General features: G+C 35.4%; 1 protein-coding gene across 1 annotated transcript in view; it reads right to left on the bottom strand.

Moving 5' to 3' along the window:
- Nucleotides 1–23,666, bottom strand: part of GPR158 (G protein-coupled receptor 158) — a 331,316-nt gene that overhangs the window by 98,758 nt on the left and 208,892 nt on the right. Inside the window, exon 5 of the mRNA XM_024575934.3 lies at nucleotides 9,966–10,034. Within this exon, the coding sequence (XP_024431702.1) occupies nucleotides 9,966–10,034 (69 nt within the window). The remainder of the gene's footprint in view (nucleotides 1–9,965; nucleotides 10,035–23,666) is intronic.

Here is a 23,666-nt window from a genome sequence, read left to right as displayed (position 1 = left end):
ATAAGGAACTCTCACAGCCTCAAAGAAATTACAGAAAACATGTTCCCCCTCATAAAGGTCAAAGAAAATGATAATAGAGATGAAAGAAGAGATAAGAAAAACAGAGAAACAGGTAAGATTGCGCCAAGAGAGCTGGGGGAAGGGGGAGAAGAAGAAAAGCATTAGGGAGGTTAAAGGAATATTAGAATCAACTCAAGCAGAATAAAACACAACTGAGAATAGTGCAAAGTTCATGGAATAAAGGCTTAAAGGAAAAATACAAAACACAATAGGAAAGGACAAAGATATACAAATAACTAGGAACTTTAGAGGTACAGAAGAAAAAATTCAATTTATACATAATTCATGTTCCTGAAGAAAAGACAAAAAAAATTAAAGATATAATTTTTAAAAACTCCAGAGATAAGAGAGGTATTACATTTATATATTGAAAAAATACATGATCCAAGGGAGAAAAAGGTACAGAATGACAAATTTCAAGGTAATTCCAAGTTTAATTATTTAACTACAAAACTAAAGAATATCATTGGCATCCAGGCAGAAAGATCAAGTCATCCTTAAGTGAGAGAAATCAGGCTATTTATTTTAAGAACTGGAAGTATTCAGACAATGAATACAAAGTTCAGAGCAATAGGAAGTGTATCTTGAAATATTTATAGCCAGGGAAGTTATTCTTCACATATTAGGACAATGGGTAGAGATTCTCAAGCATATAAGAACTCACAAACAAAACAACTTATTATTCCTTCACAAAACACCTGTTAATGAAAACCAAGGGACAAATCAAAATGAGAGCTGAAGAATGAAGAAGCCATGATACAAGCGTCAGTGGAAAACACTAAATCTATAAAATATAAAACTAGATGAATTATAGTTTCAAAATTTCATGTCATATAATACTATAAACTTTAACAATTAAAAAATTATTAACTAATACAAATCAAAGTGGGAGGAGGGGGCAAAAGAAACCGTACTTGAGCTTGATTTCTTAGCTGACATAGCTGAAGTCAAGTGATACTGTCTTAGATGAAACACATAGCTAAGTAAAAAAAAAAATTAAGCCAACTTTGTAAACATTTTATAATCTTTATTAACTTTAGAAAGGTCTTTTAGAACTAACAATGATTGTTGTAAAGATTCATTTATCTAAAAAATAAGAAATAACTTCCTTTTCACTTCAGCTTTTTGGTGAAAATAATGATTACAATTAATACTTTATTAAAAACCTCATATTCCTATCTGTATCTCAATTAAACCATTGGTCCATTTTCTATTTCAATATGTACAGATACAGATGCATAAATAACCAAATGTATACAATGATTATTTCTGGATGATGATCTTTTACCTTTGGGTGTCTTTTGCCTTTTTCTTTGTGTTTTTCAATTTTGTTCTAGTTCATAAATATGTAATTATTATATTTCACAAAAATAAAGTGTTTTCAAAGAGGCATGTAGTCTAATTGGTATTTATTTTAGCAAAGATGGAAACACCATTTCTTTTCAATGAAAAACTAAAGCCAGAGGTCCAATTTTCAAGTCTTCAATATTCTTACAGTTTATTAAAACTCTTTTAGCCATCTATGTCCCCTTTGGAGAAGTGTCTATTCAGGTCTTTTTCCCATTTTTTTCTTTTTTGTTTTTCCTTCTTTTAATTGTATTTTTTCCATTATCATTTATCTCACTTATACCCTCTTTCACCTCCACCCACCCCCCTCAACCCCCAAATCACCAGATTGTGTCCCTGTCCATGAGTCCTTTTTCCTTTTTGCTAGAATCCTCCACCCCATAAACTTACCCCGCCCTCCAGAGCTGTCATCCTGCTCTCTATGTATGAGTCTATCTCTCTTTTGCTTGTTAGTTTAGTTTGTCCATTAGATTCCACATATGAGTGAAATTGTATGGTATTTGTCTTTCTCTGACTGGCTTGTTTCACTTAGTATAATGATCTCCAGGTCCACCCACGCTGGAGCAAATGGTAAATTTTTCTTCCTTTTTACTTTGCCCATTTTTTAATTGGATTGCTTGTGGGGTTTTTACTTTTGGTGTTGAATTTGTTAAGTTCTTTATAAACTTTGGGTATTACCCCTTATCAGATGTATCATTGGCTAATATGTTCCCCCATTCACTGGGTTGTGTTAATTTTGTTGGTGTTTTCCTTTGATGTGCAAAAACTTTTTAGTTTGATGTAGTCCCACTGATCTATTTTTTCTTTTGTTTCCCTAGCCTGAGGAGATATATCAGAAAAAGATATTGCTAGGAGGAATATCCAAGATTTTACAGCCCATGTTTTTCTTTTAGGAGTTTTATGTTTTATCATAAATGAGTCTATCAAATGGTTTTTTCTGCATCTATTGATATGACCATGTGATTTTTAATCTTCATTCTTTTATGTGGTATATCACATTTATCAATTTGCAGATATTGGACCAACCTTGTATCCCTAGAATAGGCATTTCTCCAAATAGGGTATATATATATATATTCAATAGACATATGAAAAGATGCTCAATATTATTAATTATCAAAGAAATTCAAAATAAAACCACAATGATGTTTCACTTCACACCTATCAGAATGCCTACAATCAATAAATCAACAAACAAGTGTTGGTGAGGATGAAGTGAAAAGGAAACCCTTGCACGCTGTTGGTGGGAATACAGATTGATGCAGCCACTGTGGAAAAGAGTATGGAGTTTTCTCACAAAATTAAAATGGAACTTCCATATGACTCCGTGATTCCACTTTTGGGAATATATCCAAAGAATCCCAAAACACCAATTCAAAGGAATACATGCACCCCTATGTTCCCTGCAGCATTATTTACAATAGCCAAAATTTGTTAGTAGCCCAAGTGCCCATAAGTAGATAAGCGAATAAAAAAGCTGTGGTACATTTACACAATGGGATACTACTTGGCCGTAGAAAAACAAATCTTACCTTTAGCAATAGCAGGAAAGGACCTGGAACGTATTATGCTAAGTGAAATAAGCCAGTCAGAGAAAGACAAGTACCATATGATTTCACTTACATGTGGAATCTAAGGAACACAATAAACTAACAAACAAAAAAGAAACAGACTCATAGATATATAAATCAGACTGACAGCTGTCAGAGGGGAGGGCAGTTGAGGGGCTGTGTGAAAAGGTGAGGGGATTAACCAACCCCCCCCAAAAAAACTCATAGGACCCATAGACAGATAACACTATGGTGATTACCAGAGATAAAGAGGGATTAGGGAGGTAGAAGAGGGTATAGGAGGGATAAATGGTGATGGAAGGAGACTTGACTTCAGGTGGTAAACACACAATAGGGTATACAGATGATGTATTATAAAATAGTACACCCCAAACCTATATAATTTTATTATCCAATGTCACCCGAATTCAATAAAAATTTTAAAAAACTTTTAGCTAAAGGATTAACAGTTAATCCCTGACACATCACTGATCCAAGACCGCTAACCAAATACTCTAGAATATGCATACCAGATAGCCTCTGTGCCTTGCCTGTACACAACCACTCCACTAACAATCTGACTTCTCTTTAGGGATTGATAGGGAAGAGGAGCACAGAGAGTAGTGGATGAGTGGAACTGCACAGACTACAGGATATTTACAACCATTTCCTTTATTCTTCCAACATACCTTATCGAAGAGAACAAAACGTCTTCTCCTCACACTCTTCAAACTCCCTTGAATAAATGAGTCTAGTTCTTTGATGTCTTTTGATCTCAATATTTTAGTCAAAATTCATGAAATCCTCTAGCAATTTGGGGATTAAGTGTCTTCTATTCCCAGACTCTGAACTACCTTGGCATGAAACAACTACTGTTTTCTTGATAGTATTTTTAGCACATGAGTATTGAACTTACCTTCCAATTTTTTCTCTTTTGCTCTGGTATCAATCCAAATAGACCTAATGTCACCAAAAAGATAACCTAAGGATGGAATTTTAGATTTGACGAGGAATCTTATAAAAATCTCTTTAGTTATTCCTTGATAACTGAGGTCTGAGAAACACGGCCTAGTTGTAAATTTGGGACATTTCTTCCCTATGTTTGTCACAATGGATATGAGTCTGTCTCAGAACTGAATTGCTATCATTTCTTCCTAAAAGGAAACAGGGCTCTTTGGAGAAAAGGCTGATCCCAGGATTGGGATGGGAAAAGTATACTCTGTAGTACTAGAAAGCAGGAAGTACTCAAGGAATGAGTCATATCAAAAGAATGCAGGGGCTAGCTTGAACAGGCTCCTACTGGGTTAATTTAAGCATCAAAATCAATAATAACAGTAACGGGTTCAAATCCTGATTGCTTTAGCTATATTCTCATGGTTTCACTCTCTGTCCCCACTTGTAACTCTTTCCTTCCTTCCCTTTAAGCTCTAGGCATGAAAGCAATATGCTCTTGTTTTTCCTCTGCTTCTGGATGATACACATATTCTACATTGGAGTAAAAAAAATCCACTTTTTAGCTTTAGGCTTTGGGGTGATCGTAGAAAAAGTTGTCTCTTAACTGGCTTCAGTTCTGTGCCACTGAAACCAACCTGTTATGGTCTCATGGGGTTATTTATTTGGTTGAAACTTATGTGTCATTTTTGTAGGTAAAACTGTTGAATATTATATGGTTCAACAACATAGTTCAGCCAACCTTACAGGAGTGTTATACTGGGACTTAGAGCCAAACCTCAAGAAATCTTAAATTGTTATCTGTGTCTTGTATCCTTGGATGAGACAGGGTGACTGACCACAGACCTCCTGACTACACTGCATAATGCCATCTGAATCTCTCATCCATGCCGTCTATCACAAGTATTGTCATGGACTGAAGAGTGAAGACAGTGGTAGACCAAGAGTCAAAATACTACAGTCTATTCTTAAGGCTCTCACTACCTATGAGAAAAGTTGGATGAGGTGTAACTTCTCTCAGCCTCTTTTTCTGCAGTTGCAAAACAGAGGTTGAATAAAGACTATGTTGTCTCTGCTGTTCCTTCCAGTTCTAATATTTCACAATTATTTTCTAGGACCCGAAGAGGTAGGAGTCGGGGCAAGTTTTGTACATATTTAACTATATTTATACAAGTACTGGTGTCCTTTAGAGACACATCATCCAACCCAGCAGATAATCGAGGTTGAAGGGAAAAATTTACATTAACAGAAACCCTTGGTTTTAGTCAAGTCAAAAACAAAATTCTAGACTTCATATTACTTAATACATTTTACAAATCCACAAAACGTCATTTTTTGTGTCATTTAACAAGAAAAATGTACTTTAGTTGATTTTTAAAGTTCTTTTTACTTTCTTTTATAAATTGTATGAAAGTTTTAAGTGATTGTGGAGACTAATCATTTGTCCACAAATGTATGGACTTCAGAAAATCATGAGTCTCTTGAGAATCTGTAAGACATGTTTCAAATCCTTTGGCTCTGTGCTATCCAATTATAACAATGCTAAATTTAGTAAGATTTTGGTTTGTCCTCATCTGCACAGTGATGATAATCTCTAATTTGGACTTTCCAATACAAGCATTGTTACAAAATTGTCTGTAGTCTAATATTGCTTAGAAAAGGCAAAAATAACCTTAATTCCTGCAAATCTGAACAACAATATGCAGCCTAAAGAGAAGAAAAGGCTCGTTGCGTAACAACTCAGTAGAACAGTGGCTATCCCCACACCCTCCTTCCACAGTTACCCAGCCCAAAAAATAATTTTGCACTGAAATAATTCAGCGCAAAAACAGCAACACCCAGTAAAACTTTCATGAGCAACTTGGTATACACCATACCACAAACAGAGAAAGTAGTTAAGATATTTAATAAGTTGGAAATGTACAGGTCACATCTACACCATCAAATAATTAGAACTTTTGGCTATATTAGGTTTACTTAATCACCTCTATCAATTAATACAGAGATCCTCCCTGTTGCAAAACCTCGAGCCAAAAGTTATAAATTTCATCTCCATGATACCCAAGGAAACCAATGAGCCCTGAATAACCAAGTTAGTCTTCTTGTCAGGAAAGCTTCAAGCACGTACACCCATGCACGTCACGTATACACACGCTGTATAGCCAGACTTTCCTATCAGTTTCTGAGATGTCATCAACTCATTCTCCCACCTGAAATAAAATTGCTTTCCAGACTCAATCAATAGTATATCTGAACCTCCTTTCTCCCCCTATATCTTATGCTACACCCAAAACTTTATTAATTTGGCCCTTTCTGTCTTCAGAGAACAGACATTAATCTTATTTGAAACCAAGGTACACAGTAAGAATTTGAGAGCTACACATTAATATCTCAGGCAGTTACAGAGAGAATTTATGTTGTGAAAGATGAAATAGAAAGCTAGTTAAGCATAAAGTCAACATAATAAGGTATCCTAATGTTTCTGGTACAGAATTTTTTTGGTAAGTCTTCTTTTCTGTTTTTTTTTCCTCCCAGACTCATTACAATTATCACACATAAATGCTATCTTTATATCCTTTTGAACTTTCTATTTTTCTCTGTATCTGATACCATCATAGATACAGGCATATCAGATGTATTTCAAAACTGGATCCCAGTCAATGAAAGGATCTCTAATAATTGCCTTGAACATTCAGTAGCCTAACATTTACTATTTTTTGAAATGTTCTTCTTTTCTACAGTACTTCTTCCATGTAAAAGGCTTTAAAATTCTTCTATAGACTTTAGACATATGCTCATTAATATGACCACTTAATTTGAATGAATAGGAATCATAAATAAAATAATCCAAACTATAACCTTAAAATAACATTAAAAAGTATTTTTATTGACTAACTGCAAGCACTACATAAGTAATATAAATAAGGACCATCACTCTTAGTCTTTCGCAATCAAGCAGATTCTTTGGTGTTTACTTCCACAGGGAAAAAGCCACTAGTTTAGGACACAGATCTAAGTGTATCCGGTATAACCTCATTCATCAGTCCACTGCATCTCGACTGCGCTTTGGCTGTAGTGACAGGTTCTGGGTAAGTGTTGCAGATGCAACAGTGAGTAAAATGGAGCAGGCCCTTCCTTTCACAGAACTACAGACTGTGCCGATGAATGACACTGATCAAATATTTGCCCTTTTGAGTACATACTTTAAAATGAGATAAGTATTGTCAAGAAAAAGAGCGAGATTCCATGAAAAGTTATTATAAGGAATTTGACTCAGGTTGGGGGTGTCAAACAAAGCTTTCCTGAGAAAGTGATACTTAAGTAAATTCTAAGGGATGACTAGAGGTTAATTAGGCAGAGGAATTAGTGAGAGGGGGTAAAGAAAAGTAAGAGAAAGACTAAAACTGAAGGGAAGCCATGTGAAAAGTTCCCATGACAAGAGGCATATTAGTTTCCTATTGGTGCTGTAATAATTACTTCAAATTTAGTGGTCAAAACAACACAGGTTTATTATCATATGGTTCTGGAGGTCAGAAGTCTGAATGGATCATGGAGCTAAACTCACAGTGTTCATTCTAAAGGCTTAAGGAGGAATCTGCTTCCTTGCCTTGTCCAGCTTCTACAGGCTGCCACATTCCTTGGCTTATGGCAGGGGTGTCAAACTCATTTTCACCAGGGGCCACATCAGCCTTGCGGTTGCCTTCAAAGGGCCGGAATAATTTTAGGACTGTATAAATGTAACTACTCCTTAACTGTTAAGGAGTTGAAATTATATTTGGCCCTTTGAAGGCAACTGTGAAGCTGATGTGGCCCCCGGTGAAAATGAGTTTGACACCCCTGGTTTATGGCCTCCTTCATCCATCTTCAAAGCCAGAATTAGCCAGCCCAATTTTTTCATGAAGCTATCTCTTTGGTTCTCTTTCTTCTGATTTTCTGTTTTCCTTAGGACCCTCCAGCCAATCCAGATAATCCAGGATAATCTCTACATTGTTAAATCCTTAATTAATCCCATTTGCAAAGTCCCGTTTAGCATGTAAGGTACCATATTCACAGGTTCCAAGGATTAAAACTGTGGATGTCTTCAAGGAGCATGAGAATCATGTTTCATTTAATAACTGAAAAAAGGTTAGGATGCTGAGTGCATAAAGTGAGGAGAAAAGTGGTTTTGGATGAGGCTGGGGAGGTGGTCAAAGGCCACGTTATTTATAACATCATAAACCATGCCAAGAGTTTTTAATCTTTATTTTAAGAACACTGGGAAGCTATGAAAGGGGTGACAGATTAAACCTGGTATTTTAAAACATCTTTCTGGCCACTGGGTAAAAAAGGTATTTTAAAATAGCATAGGTTCAGGAAAAAGATGATGGCAGCACCAACAACAGATGATTGAGATTATTATTCAAGTCACTAAAGTCATTTTGGATCTTTCACTTTCTAATTGGGTGGTTCTACGACTTTGGTTAAATACCTGCCTGGAAGTTCTATGGGGAAGATGAAATGTTAGGGTGCACAGCATGCCACTCATTCAGGAACAGTACCAGGCACGCACGGTAGTCTTTGTGTTATTACATTGCTTCTACTGTTACTATGCATAACTCTGTGCTAGTAGATAAGAAAACCTATTTAATAAAATAAATACGTATAAAATAAATAAGTAAAAAATAATGTAATTTTATTAAAAAAGTAAAAACGCATTGTACTTACATTTCTATTTTTAAGGAGAAATAAGGGTAACTCAAGAAGTAGAAAACCAGAAAAGATTAAGAATGCTTGTGAACATTGAGGGAGGGGAGAGAATTTGAAAATGAGGTGATGGAGGGTATGGGATCCGAATCATGTTGGGGTTTTGAGGCCATTCTAAGAATTTTGGCTTTTACTGTAAGCAAAATGGGGAACCTTTGGAGAGTTTGAGAAGAGCAGTGCCATAGTCTAACTTTGGCGTTAGACTGATATTTTGAAATAGACAGATTGTAGGGGTCAGCATGGAGGAAGAGAATGATGTTTTATCCCCTAGACTTGGTAGGTGTCTCTCCTAAGTGCCTCCGCAACATCCTGCCCTTACTACAGGCTTAGCTTTTTGTCATACTGTATCATAATTTCCTGTAATTATTCATTTCCCTCTTTAAATTGTAAGTTTTTTGAGAGAGAAATCAAGTTTATCTTCTCACACTTTATTTCTAGAAATTAGCATAGTGTTTGACATACAATTACTGCTGAATACAAACTGGTTGCATTAAATTAGTAAAATCAGAACATGTTACTAGTGTGTAGGGAGAGTCTGTTGTGATTATCTATGCCACTAGCACCACACATACATTTATTTTATTATGCTTATTTTTCTATGTAATTATTTGTTATTTTCCAGCATTGACTAGTTGGTGTATATCATGGTTCTGCTTAAAGTACAGGGGAAAAGAAGAAGGAAATGAACATTTATATGTGTGTAACCAAGCGTGAGTTCCATATGGTAGTTCACTTATGCATTTAACTCTCCTCACAAACTTGGGAAGAAATGCATAATTAGCTGCATTTTACAAGAGGAAACCACAGTTTAGAAATGCTAAGTAACTTATCAAAGGTTACCCAAAAGGTAAGAGCCAGGGTCAAAATATCTGTAAAGCCCTCATTTCTTTTTTTTTTTTATTTTTAATTTTTATTATTATTTTTTAATTAGGGAATTTTAAAAAATTTATTTATTTATTGTAATTCAGTTACAATTGTCTGCATTTTCTCCCCATCCCTCCACCCCACCCCAGCCAGTCCCACCTCCCTCCCCCACCTTTACCCTCCCCCTTGATTTTATCCTTGTGTCCCTTATAGTAGCTCCTATAGACCCCTCTCCCCACTATCCCCTCCCCACTCCCCTCTGGCTATTGTTACAATGTTCTTAATTTCAATGTCTCTGGTTATATTCTGTTTGCTTTTTTCTTTTGTTGATTATGTTCCAGTTTCTATATAACATTTCTATATACAGATTATCTATATAATCGATACATAAATAGATTACAAACAACATAAAATAAATGGATACTTTTAAAATACAAGTATGTTCCTTACCGGAAAGTATAGAAGCAGAGACCCAAAAAGGATAGTTTCCAACAGGATAAGGCCCGACGCCCTGATGCTCTACAAAACAAAATGAAAACGTCATTGTTAGGCTTACATTTCTAGGCGTGGGAGAATCTATGCTATTGAGACAATGGCTCAACCAGTTGATCAGCATTCTGTGAGGGAAAATAAATGAAAACCGGCTCACATTAGACAGGAGAACTTAACTACAGCACACAAAACAACCGACTACAAAGGTGATGGCAAACTTAATAACATTGCCGGTGCCTTCATGGAATTTTATTCTCTAAAATTTGAGTCATTGAACCAACTCAATATCTGAGAACACTATCTAGAAAATCCTTTCAATTCAACCAGTTCACAGACACAGGAGATTTTGCCTGTATTCCTGAAACATCAGCTACAAGGGTATATTGAATTCTATCCCAAAGCCATTTCACAAATACCTGCATAATGATTTGAGTGAATAAGACAAACATGCACAAGATCTTGTCATCTCAGTGATAAAATACAGTCCCCAAACTCACTAACAGAACTCCACTATGTAAATAATAGAAGTCACATTAAATAACAGAGGAATCTCACCTTGTAAACATGCTTAAATTATTCTCAACTCAAAATTCAAAAGAATACATTGATTTTCAAATAAATTTCCTGAATATCTAAGTTTGTTAAGATATTTTATTAGACTTAAAATAGCATTATCTTCCCAAAACAAAATGCTTAGGGCTGCAGCAAGAAATAAAAACAACCAAACAATCAATTTTCTATCCTAATAATAAATTTTATTTTGACTAGTTTTAATATCAATATAGGGTAAATATACTGATCAAAAATATAAACATAAAAACAGGTCATTTGAGAGACCCTATGTTTTCACTAAATGCAACATAAAATATATATACCAATTACATCTGGTGCAAATATGATGTCTTAACAGGAAAATAATTTGAAGTAGTAGCAATTAGTTTTTTAACAACAAAAGAAGGAGAAAAGGCAAACTATGATAGCCCTTTACTTAGAAAGACATATCAGCTAAATGGATAGCCAGAGAAAGAAAATTCTATTCCTCTTCCAACATCCTGGTGTGGTGTTGTTAGATACATGGGAAATACTTCGTGTCATCTCTGAGAAGAACTCAGGGCTTTTATTAACTAAAGAATTTGGGGATGGAGAAACAAGTTTAGTCAGTGAACAGACTTGAATATTAAAGTGGCTTGTCACTATTGGTCATTATTTTAGCTGGCAGATGCGTTTACTGAAAAGACCATTTCTGTCAGCAAGCCTTGAAGTGGGTTCTGTGCTGGCAGAATTTCCAAGATGGCAAATTCTATTCATACCTAATTTGACTAATCTGTGGTTTATTTTTTAAACTTTCCAAGAAAATGACACTGAGAGTGAGAGTCCAAAGTACTACAGAAGATTGCTTGTGAGACAATCTATAATGTTTGAAAAAAGGGATATGAAAAGAAGCCACAAGGCTTAATGGAAATAGCAGATTTTACAGCTAACTTCATGTCAGTTTGAATTGTAAAACAACCACTTAGGTTAGGCTATTTTGAAATTCAATGGCCTCACCCACAAAATGGATTTCTTAATCTTACCTTATTAAATCTTACAGGTTTAATAAAATATAAACTATTCAAAATGGCTAGTATCATGCCAGATACTTAATAAGGAGGTATTTATTATTCAAGGTGGAAAACAGAACCCAGATGAAAAATTTGAAAACCACAGAGGTATAAATAAATAGTAGTCAATATTTTTTAATGCTGGAATTCAAAATGACCCTAGATCCCTAGAGGAGCGAAAAGCCTTGGGGTAGGGAACTCAGCAGCTCTTTCTTTAGGGCCGGTAGGTTCTTAGCTATGTTACAACCATCAACCTCACATATGAACTCTGGTAGTGGTGCATGCTTTTATGTATTGTCAGAGCAAATAACCTGTCTCCTTTTCATCTGGAAATGTTGAGCAATCTTCTTAACATTTCATTGCCTTTTTCCTGGCTGGGCAGAAGAGCCCATAATTTCAAATTATAAACTGAACTCCACTGACTGGTTCCATAATCAAATGGAAAGCCTATTAAAAAATGTGGAAATTTCCTTTCAAAATATTATTGGGCAGAGCTGGGTGCATGGACTCATAGAATGAGCAGGCATCTAATAAGTAAGACTTTGCTTAGGGATAAAGAAAACCTCATGCATCCTGAAATACTTCCCTATTTTCTTATTGGTACTGGAAATTCTTTTAACTACAACAAAGGATTTTATTTTCCTTGGTGCTTGGTACAAAGGATAAATATGTAGCTAGTACACTGACTTCATTTCAAAGTGAAGAACTAGAATCCTTTCCTTACAATTGAAGTTATATGCTAGGAAGGAGAGAGGAGGCACTAAGTATGTCTGAGGGATTGAAAAATGTAGATGGATGAGTGAGAAAAAGACAAAATAATAGAGGCATCTCCTTTGCAGTCTGTCTGAGATAGAAGTGGTGATATGGAACTCTTTTTAATCAGAGTTACTAACTGGGAAACTTGAAAAGCTGTCTTGAAGATAAGCAACATTATATAGTATTATACTACTTACATAAAACACATACACACAAATAAACACAATAAATTTTCTCTAGATATATACAAATATATCAATATGGGTCTGGAGGAGACATATCACCCTGATAACCATGCTTTTTTTCCTAGAGAAGTAAATAGATTTGGAAATATTCTGTATATATTTTAATTTATTTTGAGGTATAATCATATATTGCTGTGTAATACACATTTTAAGAATTAAATAAATAAAATAAAAAGAACTCATCTAAAATGTGTCAACTGAACTAGAAAATTCTACATTAGGTATCATAATATGCAAGGAAGTCTAAGCAAAGTCCTTCCTAACTAATATCTATTTAATAAGTTTTTATTCAGTATCAAGTGCGTGTATAAAATTATCAAACAGTATATTTATGATACTTATAGATGAACAGAAAACTGAGGGACTTATCTTCCAGCCTAACTGTCTAGTTTAGGATCCGTAAGTCCAATAAATATAACTCCATAAACATAATTCCAAAATAGAGGTGAACACAGATTCCGCCTCTGTTTCACATTCCCTATTTCTTAAACTTTCAGAACAAACTTATGAAGATTTATAACAGTCAGAAAAACCTGTGGACCAAGGAAAAAGACTAATCGTATTATACCAACTTTATCAAATTATGTCAAAGTCAATTTCTAAATTCTATAATTTCTGGATGCAAAGTATAGAGGCATAAGTTGAAGCACAGCTATCACAAGATCTGCCTGGGGATGGAAGCACGTAGAGGAAGCTAAGTCAGCAGAAGTAATAAAATGATAAGAATGCAAAAGTTTAAATTTTCTTAAATAATTAAAATGGTTTGTTACTATTTCCTTGATTCTATATGGACTAACTATTTCATTTATTTTTTTAACATTTTTAACCACTGGGGAAATTAATGTATATCTTGCTAAAACAGTGCAGCTATTTGGGATCATAGTTGATTTCTTCAGCCTTGTACCAATTAAAATGTCTCTCTATTACAAAGGAATCTTTGACCATGAAGATATTTTTTTACATAGCTGAACCTCAGAATGTATCATAAAAATATAAGAAAGCAACAGAGTAAGATACTGAAAGGCATGAACTAGCATGGGTGTGGATGATTAACCAAAACTCTATAAATCTTTACTATTTACAAAAACAGGAGAACAGACTCATGAGCTATATTTTTGGTTTTAATTCTATTTCTATAAAGTAATCCATGGACAGAAAAATTACAAATGAAACCTGAGGAACACCTGACTAAATTACTGCACAAGAATAAATTGGAAGCAAGATGTAAAAGGTGTCCTGAAGAGAATCCTAGCACTGGGAGGTGGGAGGACATTATTTTAAAATAATTTTATTTGCAATTATCTAGATAGTTGAGCACAGACTCTATCAGTTTGACAGACTACATGCAATTAGTTTGTCTCAAGAAAAATCTGTGATGAAATATTGAAAAACCAAGTGGATTTAGAAAAATTTGTCACAAAACAATTTCCTAAAATGTGATTAGTCAAAACCAATATCAGTTTTTCAGAAAAATTATCAGCAATAAAACATTCAAAAAGCAGAGGAAAATGACTGGGACTGAGATTCCCAAAGTTAAATATAAATAATTCAGAGAATTAAAAATTTGTGGAATAAAACACAGGGAACCATCCAGATGGTTCGAAATCTCAGAGTTGGCCATTGCTTAACCTTCTGAACTTCAGTCTTCGTTTATAAAATAGGTGGACCAACGCTCACTTTGTAGTACTGTTGTAAAGAGTGGCGATAATGCTGCGTGACAAAGGACAGGCACTCAGTCAACGGTAGTTCAGCATCAGTCTTTCAGGGACAGATAGAGGGTGTGAGGTCAATGGGCTATCTGAGCTCATTCAGCCAAGAGTGACAGAACAAGGACCCATCATCCATGGCAGCTAATTGCCAAGTCAGTGTGATTTTCTCTGTGCATCCAACCTGACCCTCAGTTGTGTCCTCACCCAAATTAAAGGGAGCACAACTGTAAGTTACAGTAGAATAACAAGAACATATAACACCACTAGAGTATTTAAAAATAAACCAGTAAATGGTTTGGTGCAGGTGGTATAAAAACATTTACTAGTCAATTTTAAATTCTTGAAAGTTTTATGTAAAACTTCAAAGATATTGTCACATTGCCATTAACTAAAAATTCTTTCTAATATCTAAGACTTTACAAGAAAGACCATTTTTCATATGATATGGTCATTTCTAGTGGAGCTATTTCAGACCTTTTGGAAAAATAAGTTTGTCCAAAAATAAAGTCCAGAGTGACTTAGACATAGTTTCATATTCTTTAAAACAGTACAGCACACTAAGTAAAAAGAAAAATTAATGGCATTTTATACATGTGAACTTAGAAAAACAAGTCACTCATTAATAATATTATTCACCATTTACTGCTGGACAGAAACTCCTCAGGGTTGCCTTTGCAGGATGTACACGAGATGCTTGCCAATTCACTTTGCTTTGTCTCAGATAATGTGAACACAAAGATGTTCCTGCTAGTGTCTCGTCTTTCAAAAGTTCAGTGCCTGATTCCAGGGCTCAAAGTTGCTGACTCTCACTGCAGCCTCAGAGATGCAGAATTACTTAGATACATAAGCGGGAAAACTTTGGACAACCTTACTTAACCAAGCTCATACTGTGTGCTTACGTCCAAAATAATTTAATACCAAAACATTTCCTGTCAGACTTCTTCCCATCTCTCAGCTCCTTTCCTCTGCTAAGATGAGACTAAAATGCATTCTTAAAATGTGGATGATCATGTCCTTATTTGTCCTCATTTTTCCCATGATTTCTTTGCAAAAATATGCAAAAATAGCAGCTACTTCTCTGTAATCTATTTAAAACTTTCAATTCCCCTTTTCTTTCAATACTACAATAGTAAACAGAGTAACTCATATTTGACTTAATGCAGAAAAATTCTCTAAGTATCAAAATCTATATAGAAGTAAACAAAACATACTGATATATTACAAATAGGATCTTGTCTTTGGAAGAATTACTGTACACCCTTAAATAAAGTGGCATGAAATTACTTAAACAAAATATGTCATTTGCTTAGATTTCAATTATTGATTAAAAGCTATTAAGATTAACTGATATATTTTCAAGTAAAAAGATCACTGAAATAATAAATTCTACCTCTTGTAAAAATCCTAATGGAATGATAATAATTAAAATATAAAATATTATGTACTTCAAAATTTCACATTAAAGAGATAAAATGCTTTGCATACTTTTTCAAATGTCACTCTGTTATCCTTGAGATAAAGTCAAATATCATTTAATTTAACATCAATCTTTTTTCTAACACAAATATACTTTATACTTGCAGAAATTCAAGAGACTTTACAAATCATTACTTGGTTTTATCTGATTGCTAAGCAGGAACAGATCTAAGCAAACTTTCTTTATAGTTTGAATATTGTCTAATCTCAAATATTTTTTCTTTTTAAATTCAGTATGTTAAAAACTGAGCTCTGCAAAGTAACTAATCTACAATACTACTGCTAACTCATTGGCACTAGAACCCATCAAATGTTACACAGGCAATATCATCATCTCCGCAGTCTTCTTAAACAGGGAAAAGAAATGTGAGAGCAGAAACAGAATTACTCAGAACTGTTAAGCTTGTCTTTAACACATTGTCTTCTACAGCATGTTTGGAAGCATATGGAATGACTAGACAATGTGTAAAACAAAGAGACATTTCATATTTTGATATGTGAAGACAGTATAAACATTCTAAGACTTACTTATATGCTTTATTTTACATTCCACATTTTAACACAAAAAAGTTTCATCTCCAAAATATGATGAGCATGTGAGTAAACTAATAGGTGATTTAAGGAGGAGTAAGAGATGCCCCCTACCTGCAAGAAGAGCAAGCAGTTCAGAGATTTAAACTAGGTAATTAGGATTTACCTAATTATTAGGTACCTAAACTGTTGAGGGTTTTTTTAAACGAAGCAATTCCTATTTCCAAAAAGTCTTCTTTTTCCAGTTGTGCATTCAACTCCCATCAAGAATAAGTCTATCGAACCACAACTACCACACACTTGTGCCTCAGTAATCCCCCTGAGCTTTGTTGAGGCCTTGCTAAATGAGTGGGTTTGCTTTCCTTTATTGTTTTTCTTTGAAGCAGAAGTTGGTATAATAAGGAAGTTGCCTTTGATATCCAGCTTTCATTATGTGCTCGGTTTCATGACCTGCTGTGTAGGTGTGACTTCAATATCCAAAACAGCATCTCTCTTCCACCCCCACGAATAAAGTCCACTTACTATGGCTTTCTCTCTCTCTCTCTTTTTTTTTCTGGCTACATTTTAAACTTGTAAAAGAGATATAAGTGCATACATTCTGGGAATAAAAAAGCCAACTTTCAGGAAAGGGGGGAGGGGTAAATGCAGGACCACTGTACTGGGTAGAACAGGGACTTCGGAGTATATCTAGCATTGCTAGCTTGCTCACTCATTGGCATTTTTCCCCATTGAACACACATCCTGACCTTAACAAATTGTTGATAATAAAAGTGGGAGTAAGTAAAAAATGATAATGATTACAATAATAATGAGGATGACAGCTGAACTTTTGAATGAGCCATTATTCTAGGTATTTTATACTAACTAACCTTCACAAAAACATTTAACCCTCAGAACAAATACAGGTATTATTATTATGCAACTTTATAAATGATGAAACTGAGGTTAAGAGACATTAAAAAAGTTGCCCAAGAAAACACAGAACTGAAATTACATACTGGTATCACTGAACTTGACCCCTATCACTTTCAAAATCCAACTTTGTAAAGCTGTCACTTAAAATAGCATCTGGAGAGTGGCCCCTGAAGCAACCTTTTACTGATCTCCCACTGAAATATAAAGACACATGTGAAACTTCTGTGACCAGGGAATTTAAAGCAAGAATACGAATGGAAATAAAAATGTGGAAAAGTACTCATCCTCACAAATAATTGAAAAAGTAAATTTAAATGATATTATTTTGATTTTAACCCATTAGATTAAAAAAGTTATAAAGACAATAATATCAATCACTAGTTAGAATGCTGGAAAATGGGCACTTTTACAGCACTAGAAATAAAAATTGATGAAACCTTTAAGTAAGTTTTAAAGTGTCTATCAAAATTTTAAGTGTCTACACTTGAGTATACCAGCAACTCCACTTCTAGGGGGTTTATCCTTAAGAATCAGTTGTAGGCCTGCACAAGAATGTTTACCAAAGCTCAATACCTGGTGAAAAAGTTGGACCAACTGGTATATCTATTAATTGCAGAGAAGAAAACTACAGTTTTCCATACAATGTGATATCATGCCGCTATTTAACAAATGGAAAAGACACATGCACAGGCAGGGAAAGAGCTACAAGGGCATTTTAGAAGAAAAATTAATAAAAACTCTTTATTAGCAAAGGGCATAATGTGAGCCTATATGTATGTATCAAACCCTCGCGTGTACATATTTTTCTGGGAAGAGAAGCGGAAGTGGGAGGAAATTGGGGGCTTTTACTTATTGCTTTACTTTTTCTTTACCTGTTAATTTTGTACAACAATGTATTCCTTTCTTAGTTAGGCAATACTCAACTAAAAATTCCTAAATGCCAACAAGGGGAGAAAAGAATAAAGAAAGGGAGGGATAAATGGAGGGAGAGAGGCAGATAAAGTAGGCAAAAAATAACAAAACATAGTCAAACTACAGTCTATTTACAAGAGACTTAATTACAAGCTTCAAGAGGAGAGGTATTCAAAACTCATCTCTGGGGTCTAGCATGTAGTAAGCATTTATACTTGTGGGGCAAAAAGTAAGATAAGTGGAGGTTAAAAGAAAGGGAAGATGGAAAAAGTAAAGTCAAGAGAAAAGGAACAAACACAAATTTATCATGTAAAGAAAAAATAAGTATCAAGTCACCAATATCTGTCCAAGTGAAATTTAAGGTAAAAATGCATGAAAAAGGAAAAAGAAGTCATTTAATATCTATCAAAGTTGTTTTCCTGGAACCTGTGGCAGTCACAAACTCCGTATCTCACCACCTCTGCTTCCTCCTCAGGCCCATCAGGTACTCTGTGCTTTCTCACTATGCTTCAGCCACCCTGGCCACTTTCCATTTCTACAAATGCAGATGTTTCTCACCTTGCAGCTGTCAGAGCTTATCCTGTTCCCTCGCCCTGGCCTATCTCCACCTCTCTCCCTAACCCTCATCTGGGTCACTTCAACTCACTTCTCAGGTCTTAGTTCCATTGACTTTTCACACAGTAAAGATGTTTTGAGTGCCTTCTGTATCAGGCAAGGTGGTAGACACAGGAATTTCAAAGAAGACTTTTCTGAACTACCCAAACCAGGTAGGGTTCCCGTATGCTCAGTGCACACAGTACTTCCATGGGTGGCACACTTAACACAATTGAAATTAATGTCGAAATTAACATTCCTATGGGTCACTTCCTAACAGAAAAAATCTCCCATAAGCAAACTGCCAAGTCTTAGTGATGAGGTAGGTAGTCTTCTTAAAACCAGGCACAAGATAAGGACATCTGATATTAACATTGGGGCTTCACATTATTCTGGAATTTCTCTTAAATACATTGAGATAAGAAAAAGAAATAAGAGATACAAAGACTAAAAATGAGACTTTATGATCTGGCAGGAAGTTGTCCTGTGGAAATAATCTGAATCATTCATAAAACATAGTTACAAGAATGTTTCATGCACAGTATTGTTCATATTTGGAGAAAATCGGTAACAATCTATATCCCAAGTAGACAAATGGTAGAATGAATTACTGCGTATTCTATGGTGTAATAATATGCTGTCATAAAATTTGAGATTTGGGGGTAAATTTAATGACAAAAGAGTATATAATTATAATCGTATATATGTAGAAATATTTTTATATTCAATATTTTAAACATAAAATTATAGACTTATAGGTGATTTTTACATAATTACTTAAATTTTTTAGTATTTTCAAACTCTGTAAAATATACCTGTATTCCTTTCACAATAAAAAACAGTTTAAAACTCTAATCTCACAAAAGTTTAAAAGATCAAAGTCATAAAGAGATACTTTCTAAAACTGTTAAAGAAACTGACAACATCAAATGTAGAGAAGATTTAGATCAGGTTGAATTTCCACACATTGCTAATGGGAATTCTTCAAGAATATCCTATTTACAGGAAAATGTACCTTAACTATATAAAACATATATGCCTGCTAACTTCTCAGAGCACATAAAATTATTTTGAAAATATTGTCTAGAAATTTATTGTAAAATCTTGGTTGTATTCTCCTTCAGTATAAACAAGTTTGCCATTTAATGAGTTATTAAATTAAATTCTGATATGAATGAGTTTTTTGCTAATATAGTTCAACTGTGTTTAAATTTGAAGAAACATTTCATTTTTTGTGACATTTCAGCTGATAAGTCACTCTTCTTTCCAGCCTCAGATAATGCCTTTTCCCCAAAAGACACCATAGGTACAAATAAAGTAACAAAAATCCCTCTCTTATCTTCCAATGTGAAATATCACTACAATTACAAAAAAGTTTCTGATTTGGGGCTGATATAGAAAAAAATTTGTACCCATTTGCTGGTGAATATTCAAATCAATTCATATCAGAATATGTTGATGTTGCCTAATAGTTACAACTGGTTTTCAGCAGACACATTGTAGAGCAACCAAATATAATAAGAAAATAGTCTAGAATAGAGACAACAATATTGTATTATAATCATCAAACTCTTTAAGAGATTATAACTTAATTATACCAACCACTAAAAAGAAATGATAATTAATATAATGTGATAGAGGTGCTAATTATCACTCCAATGGCAATATATTATATATAAGTGTATCAAATTAAGATATCATATTGCACACATTAAATATATAAAATGGTGTATGTCAAATATATTTCAATAAAGAATAGTCTAGAACATGATTTGAGGAAGTCAGTTGGAAATAATTAAATAGAATATTTTTGGCTTATGTAATTAAAATGACCATAATCACTGTCTAGCCATTAACATGAATGGGCCATATGCAGATAAAATATTATAAGTCCTGAAATAGATGGGGCATGGGAGACTGGGGAGGTAAGAAAAACACCCTCCAGTCCAGCACACTCACCTCCTCAGGACATCTTTGTTTGCTGGTGCCTGTACCTGGAATATTCTCCCTTCAGATGAGTGATGTAGAAGTTGGTAGTGCCACTATCTTCCCAGACCTGGGGACTGTGATTTCTCCCAGGAAGGTACCTCTAAAATGATGGCCTAGGCAAACATAGTCTGCCTACTCATACAACCACATAAAAATTATAGCTAAACTATAGAAAAAAACACCACTCAGAACTGGCTGAAATCAAATTGAATGGAGGCCCTGCAACCATGGAATTAAAGAAGCAACCACATTCATTCAGACTGGTAGGAGGGGTGGAGACACAGAGACATGGAATGGGCTGGTCCCACGCCCGTGTGTGGCAGATAAAATGTAAGAGTAATACCTCGGGAGTGAGGGGTCCCAGCCCCACACCAGACCCACCCCCTGCCCAGGGTTCCAGTACTGGACAGATAAGTTCCCATGGCTTATAGGCATAAAAACCAGTGGAGATTGAGCCAGTGGAAGAAAGCGCTGGATTCCCAGGCAGTTCCTCTTAAAGGGCCTACACACAGACTTACTCAGACTCACTCCTACTGAGCTCCAGCACTGGGGCAGCATCTTGAAAGACACCAGTGGCATACAGGGAAGAACTGAAGTGCCTGGTATAGGGGCAAGAGCTGGGGTACAGCTTTCTCCAAGACAGAGCTGCTGGCAGAGGCCATTGCTTCTCTTCTGAGCCCTCCCCTCACAAGCCACAGAACACGGTGGGCACTGTATCTGAGACTCCATCAGCCTGGCTCACATTGTTTGTCCTGCCCTGGTGATCCCCTGATACTCTGCCACACCCAACTTACAGACCCACCCAAGCAATTAACAGTGACTTTTCCACACAAATGACTCATCTTGGCACATACTTCTGATCTTCCTAAATCCTCTCAAACAAGCAACAGCTGGCATCAGTGAGCCACTGTACCTTGCTAAGTAGCCCCAGGTGCAGCACTAGCAGCAAGCAGCTGGCCTTGGTTCACAGCCTGGCCTTGCTTGGGCACCACCAAGCCCAGCACAAGAAGCAGCCAGCTGCAGATCAGTTTATAGTTTATGTCAAGTGGCCCCAGACAGAATACAAGCAGGTACCAGAGCCCCACTGAAGTAAGCCCCACTCTGTGGAGTGGTGCCCAGCACAGCTGAATCTCCATGGAAGGCAGAGCTTGGTGTTCAGTGGTCACAACCAGTCCTCAAAGCTGAGTGGTCTGGATAAATACCTCCCATTGACCTGCCAAGAGCAGTCAAAGCTAAGCTACAAGAGAAGGGTGTAGTCAGACCACACAAAGGGCACACCTCGAGTACTCAGCTTGGGTGATAGGGGAGGTCCTGCCTCTGGGCTCCATAGTACACCTACAACAGTAGGCCATTCAACCAAGACAGGGAGTCAAAGCAGTTCTTACCTAATACGTAGAAACAAACACTGGGAGGCTGACAAAATGAGGAGACAAAGAAACATGGCCCAAATGAAAGAACAGAACACAAATCCAGAGAAAGAACTAAACAAATAGAAATAAGCAATCTTTCAGATGCAGAGTTCAAAACACTGGTTACAAGGATGCTCAGGGAACTTAGTGAGTACCTCAACAATAAAAGATCTAGTTAGAAATGAAGTATACAGCAATTGAAAAAAAGAACAATTTATAGGGAATCAACAGTAGAGAGGATGAAGCTGATAATCAAATCAATGATTTGGAACATAAAGAAGCAAAAAACAACCAACCACAACATCAAGAAAAAAAAGGAATCCAATAAAATGAGGATAGTATAAGAAGCCTCTGGAACAACTTCAAGACTGCCAACCTTTGCATCATAGGTGTGCCAGAAGGAGGAGAGAAAGAGCAAATTGGAAATGGAGAAATTGGAACTCTATATGAAAAAATTATAAAAGAAAACTTCCCTAATTTGGTGAAGGAAATCAACATATAAGTCCAGCAAGGACAGAGAGTCTCAAACAAGATGGACATAAAGAGACCCATTCCAAGACACATCATAATCAAAGTACCAAACGTTAAAGATAAAGAGAGAATCTTAAAAACAGCAAGAAAAAAGCAGATAGTTATCTACAAGGGAGTTCTCATAAGACTGTCAGCTGATTTCTCAAAAGAAACTTTGCAGGCTAAAAGGGATTGGCAAGGAATATTCAAACTGGTGAAAAGCAAGGACCTACAAACAAGATAACTCTACCCAGCAAAGCTATCATTTAGAATTGAAAGACAGATAAAGATCTTCCCAGACAGTGCTAAAGGAGTTCATCATCACCAAATCATTATTATATGAAATCTTAAAGGGACTTATTTAAGAAAAAGAAGATTAAAACTATGAACAATAAAATGGCAATAAATACATATCTATCAACAATTGAATATAAAAACAAATTAAGCAAATAAGCAGAATAGAAACACAATCATGGATATGGAGAAGGGGTTGATGGCAGCCAGATGGGAGGGAGGATTGTGGGAGCAGGTGAAAAGGTGAAGGGATTAAAAAGCACAAATTGGTCGTTACAGAATTGTCATGGGGATGTAAAGTACAGTATAGGAAATCGAGAAGCCATAGAACTTATATGCATGACCCATGGATATGAACAAAGGTACGGAGATTGCCTGAGGGAGTGGTGGGGATGAGTGGAGGAGGACATGGGGGGAAATATTGGGATAATTATAATAGCATAATCAATAAAATATAATTTTAAAAAATAAAATTTCTGAAATAATATATATGAAAATGATAGACATTTTATATCACTTTTCCTTGTATAAAGTGTGAGTGGTGATGGAGTAAGGAGAGAGATATTCTTCTAAATAGAGGAATCACAAGTATTAAGTCCCTACAGTGCATGTCTCATCAAGTGACAGAAGGATATGACCAAAGTGCCAAAAGGAAGGGGAGAGGAATTGGTGTTGAAGTTGTAAAGAGAAGTTACCAATCATGCTGATACCTATTAAG

Source organism: Desmodus rotundus, chromosome 4 (assembly GCF_022682495.2).
Source record: "Desmodus rotundus isolate HL8 chromosome 4, HLdesRot8A.1, whole genome shotgun sequence".
Taxonomy (NCBI): Eukaryota; Metazoa; Chordata; class Mammalia; order Chiroptera; family Phyllostomidae; genus Desmodus; species Desmodus rotundus.
This window is presented reverse-complemented; position numbering and strand designations above follow the sequence as displayed.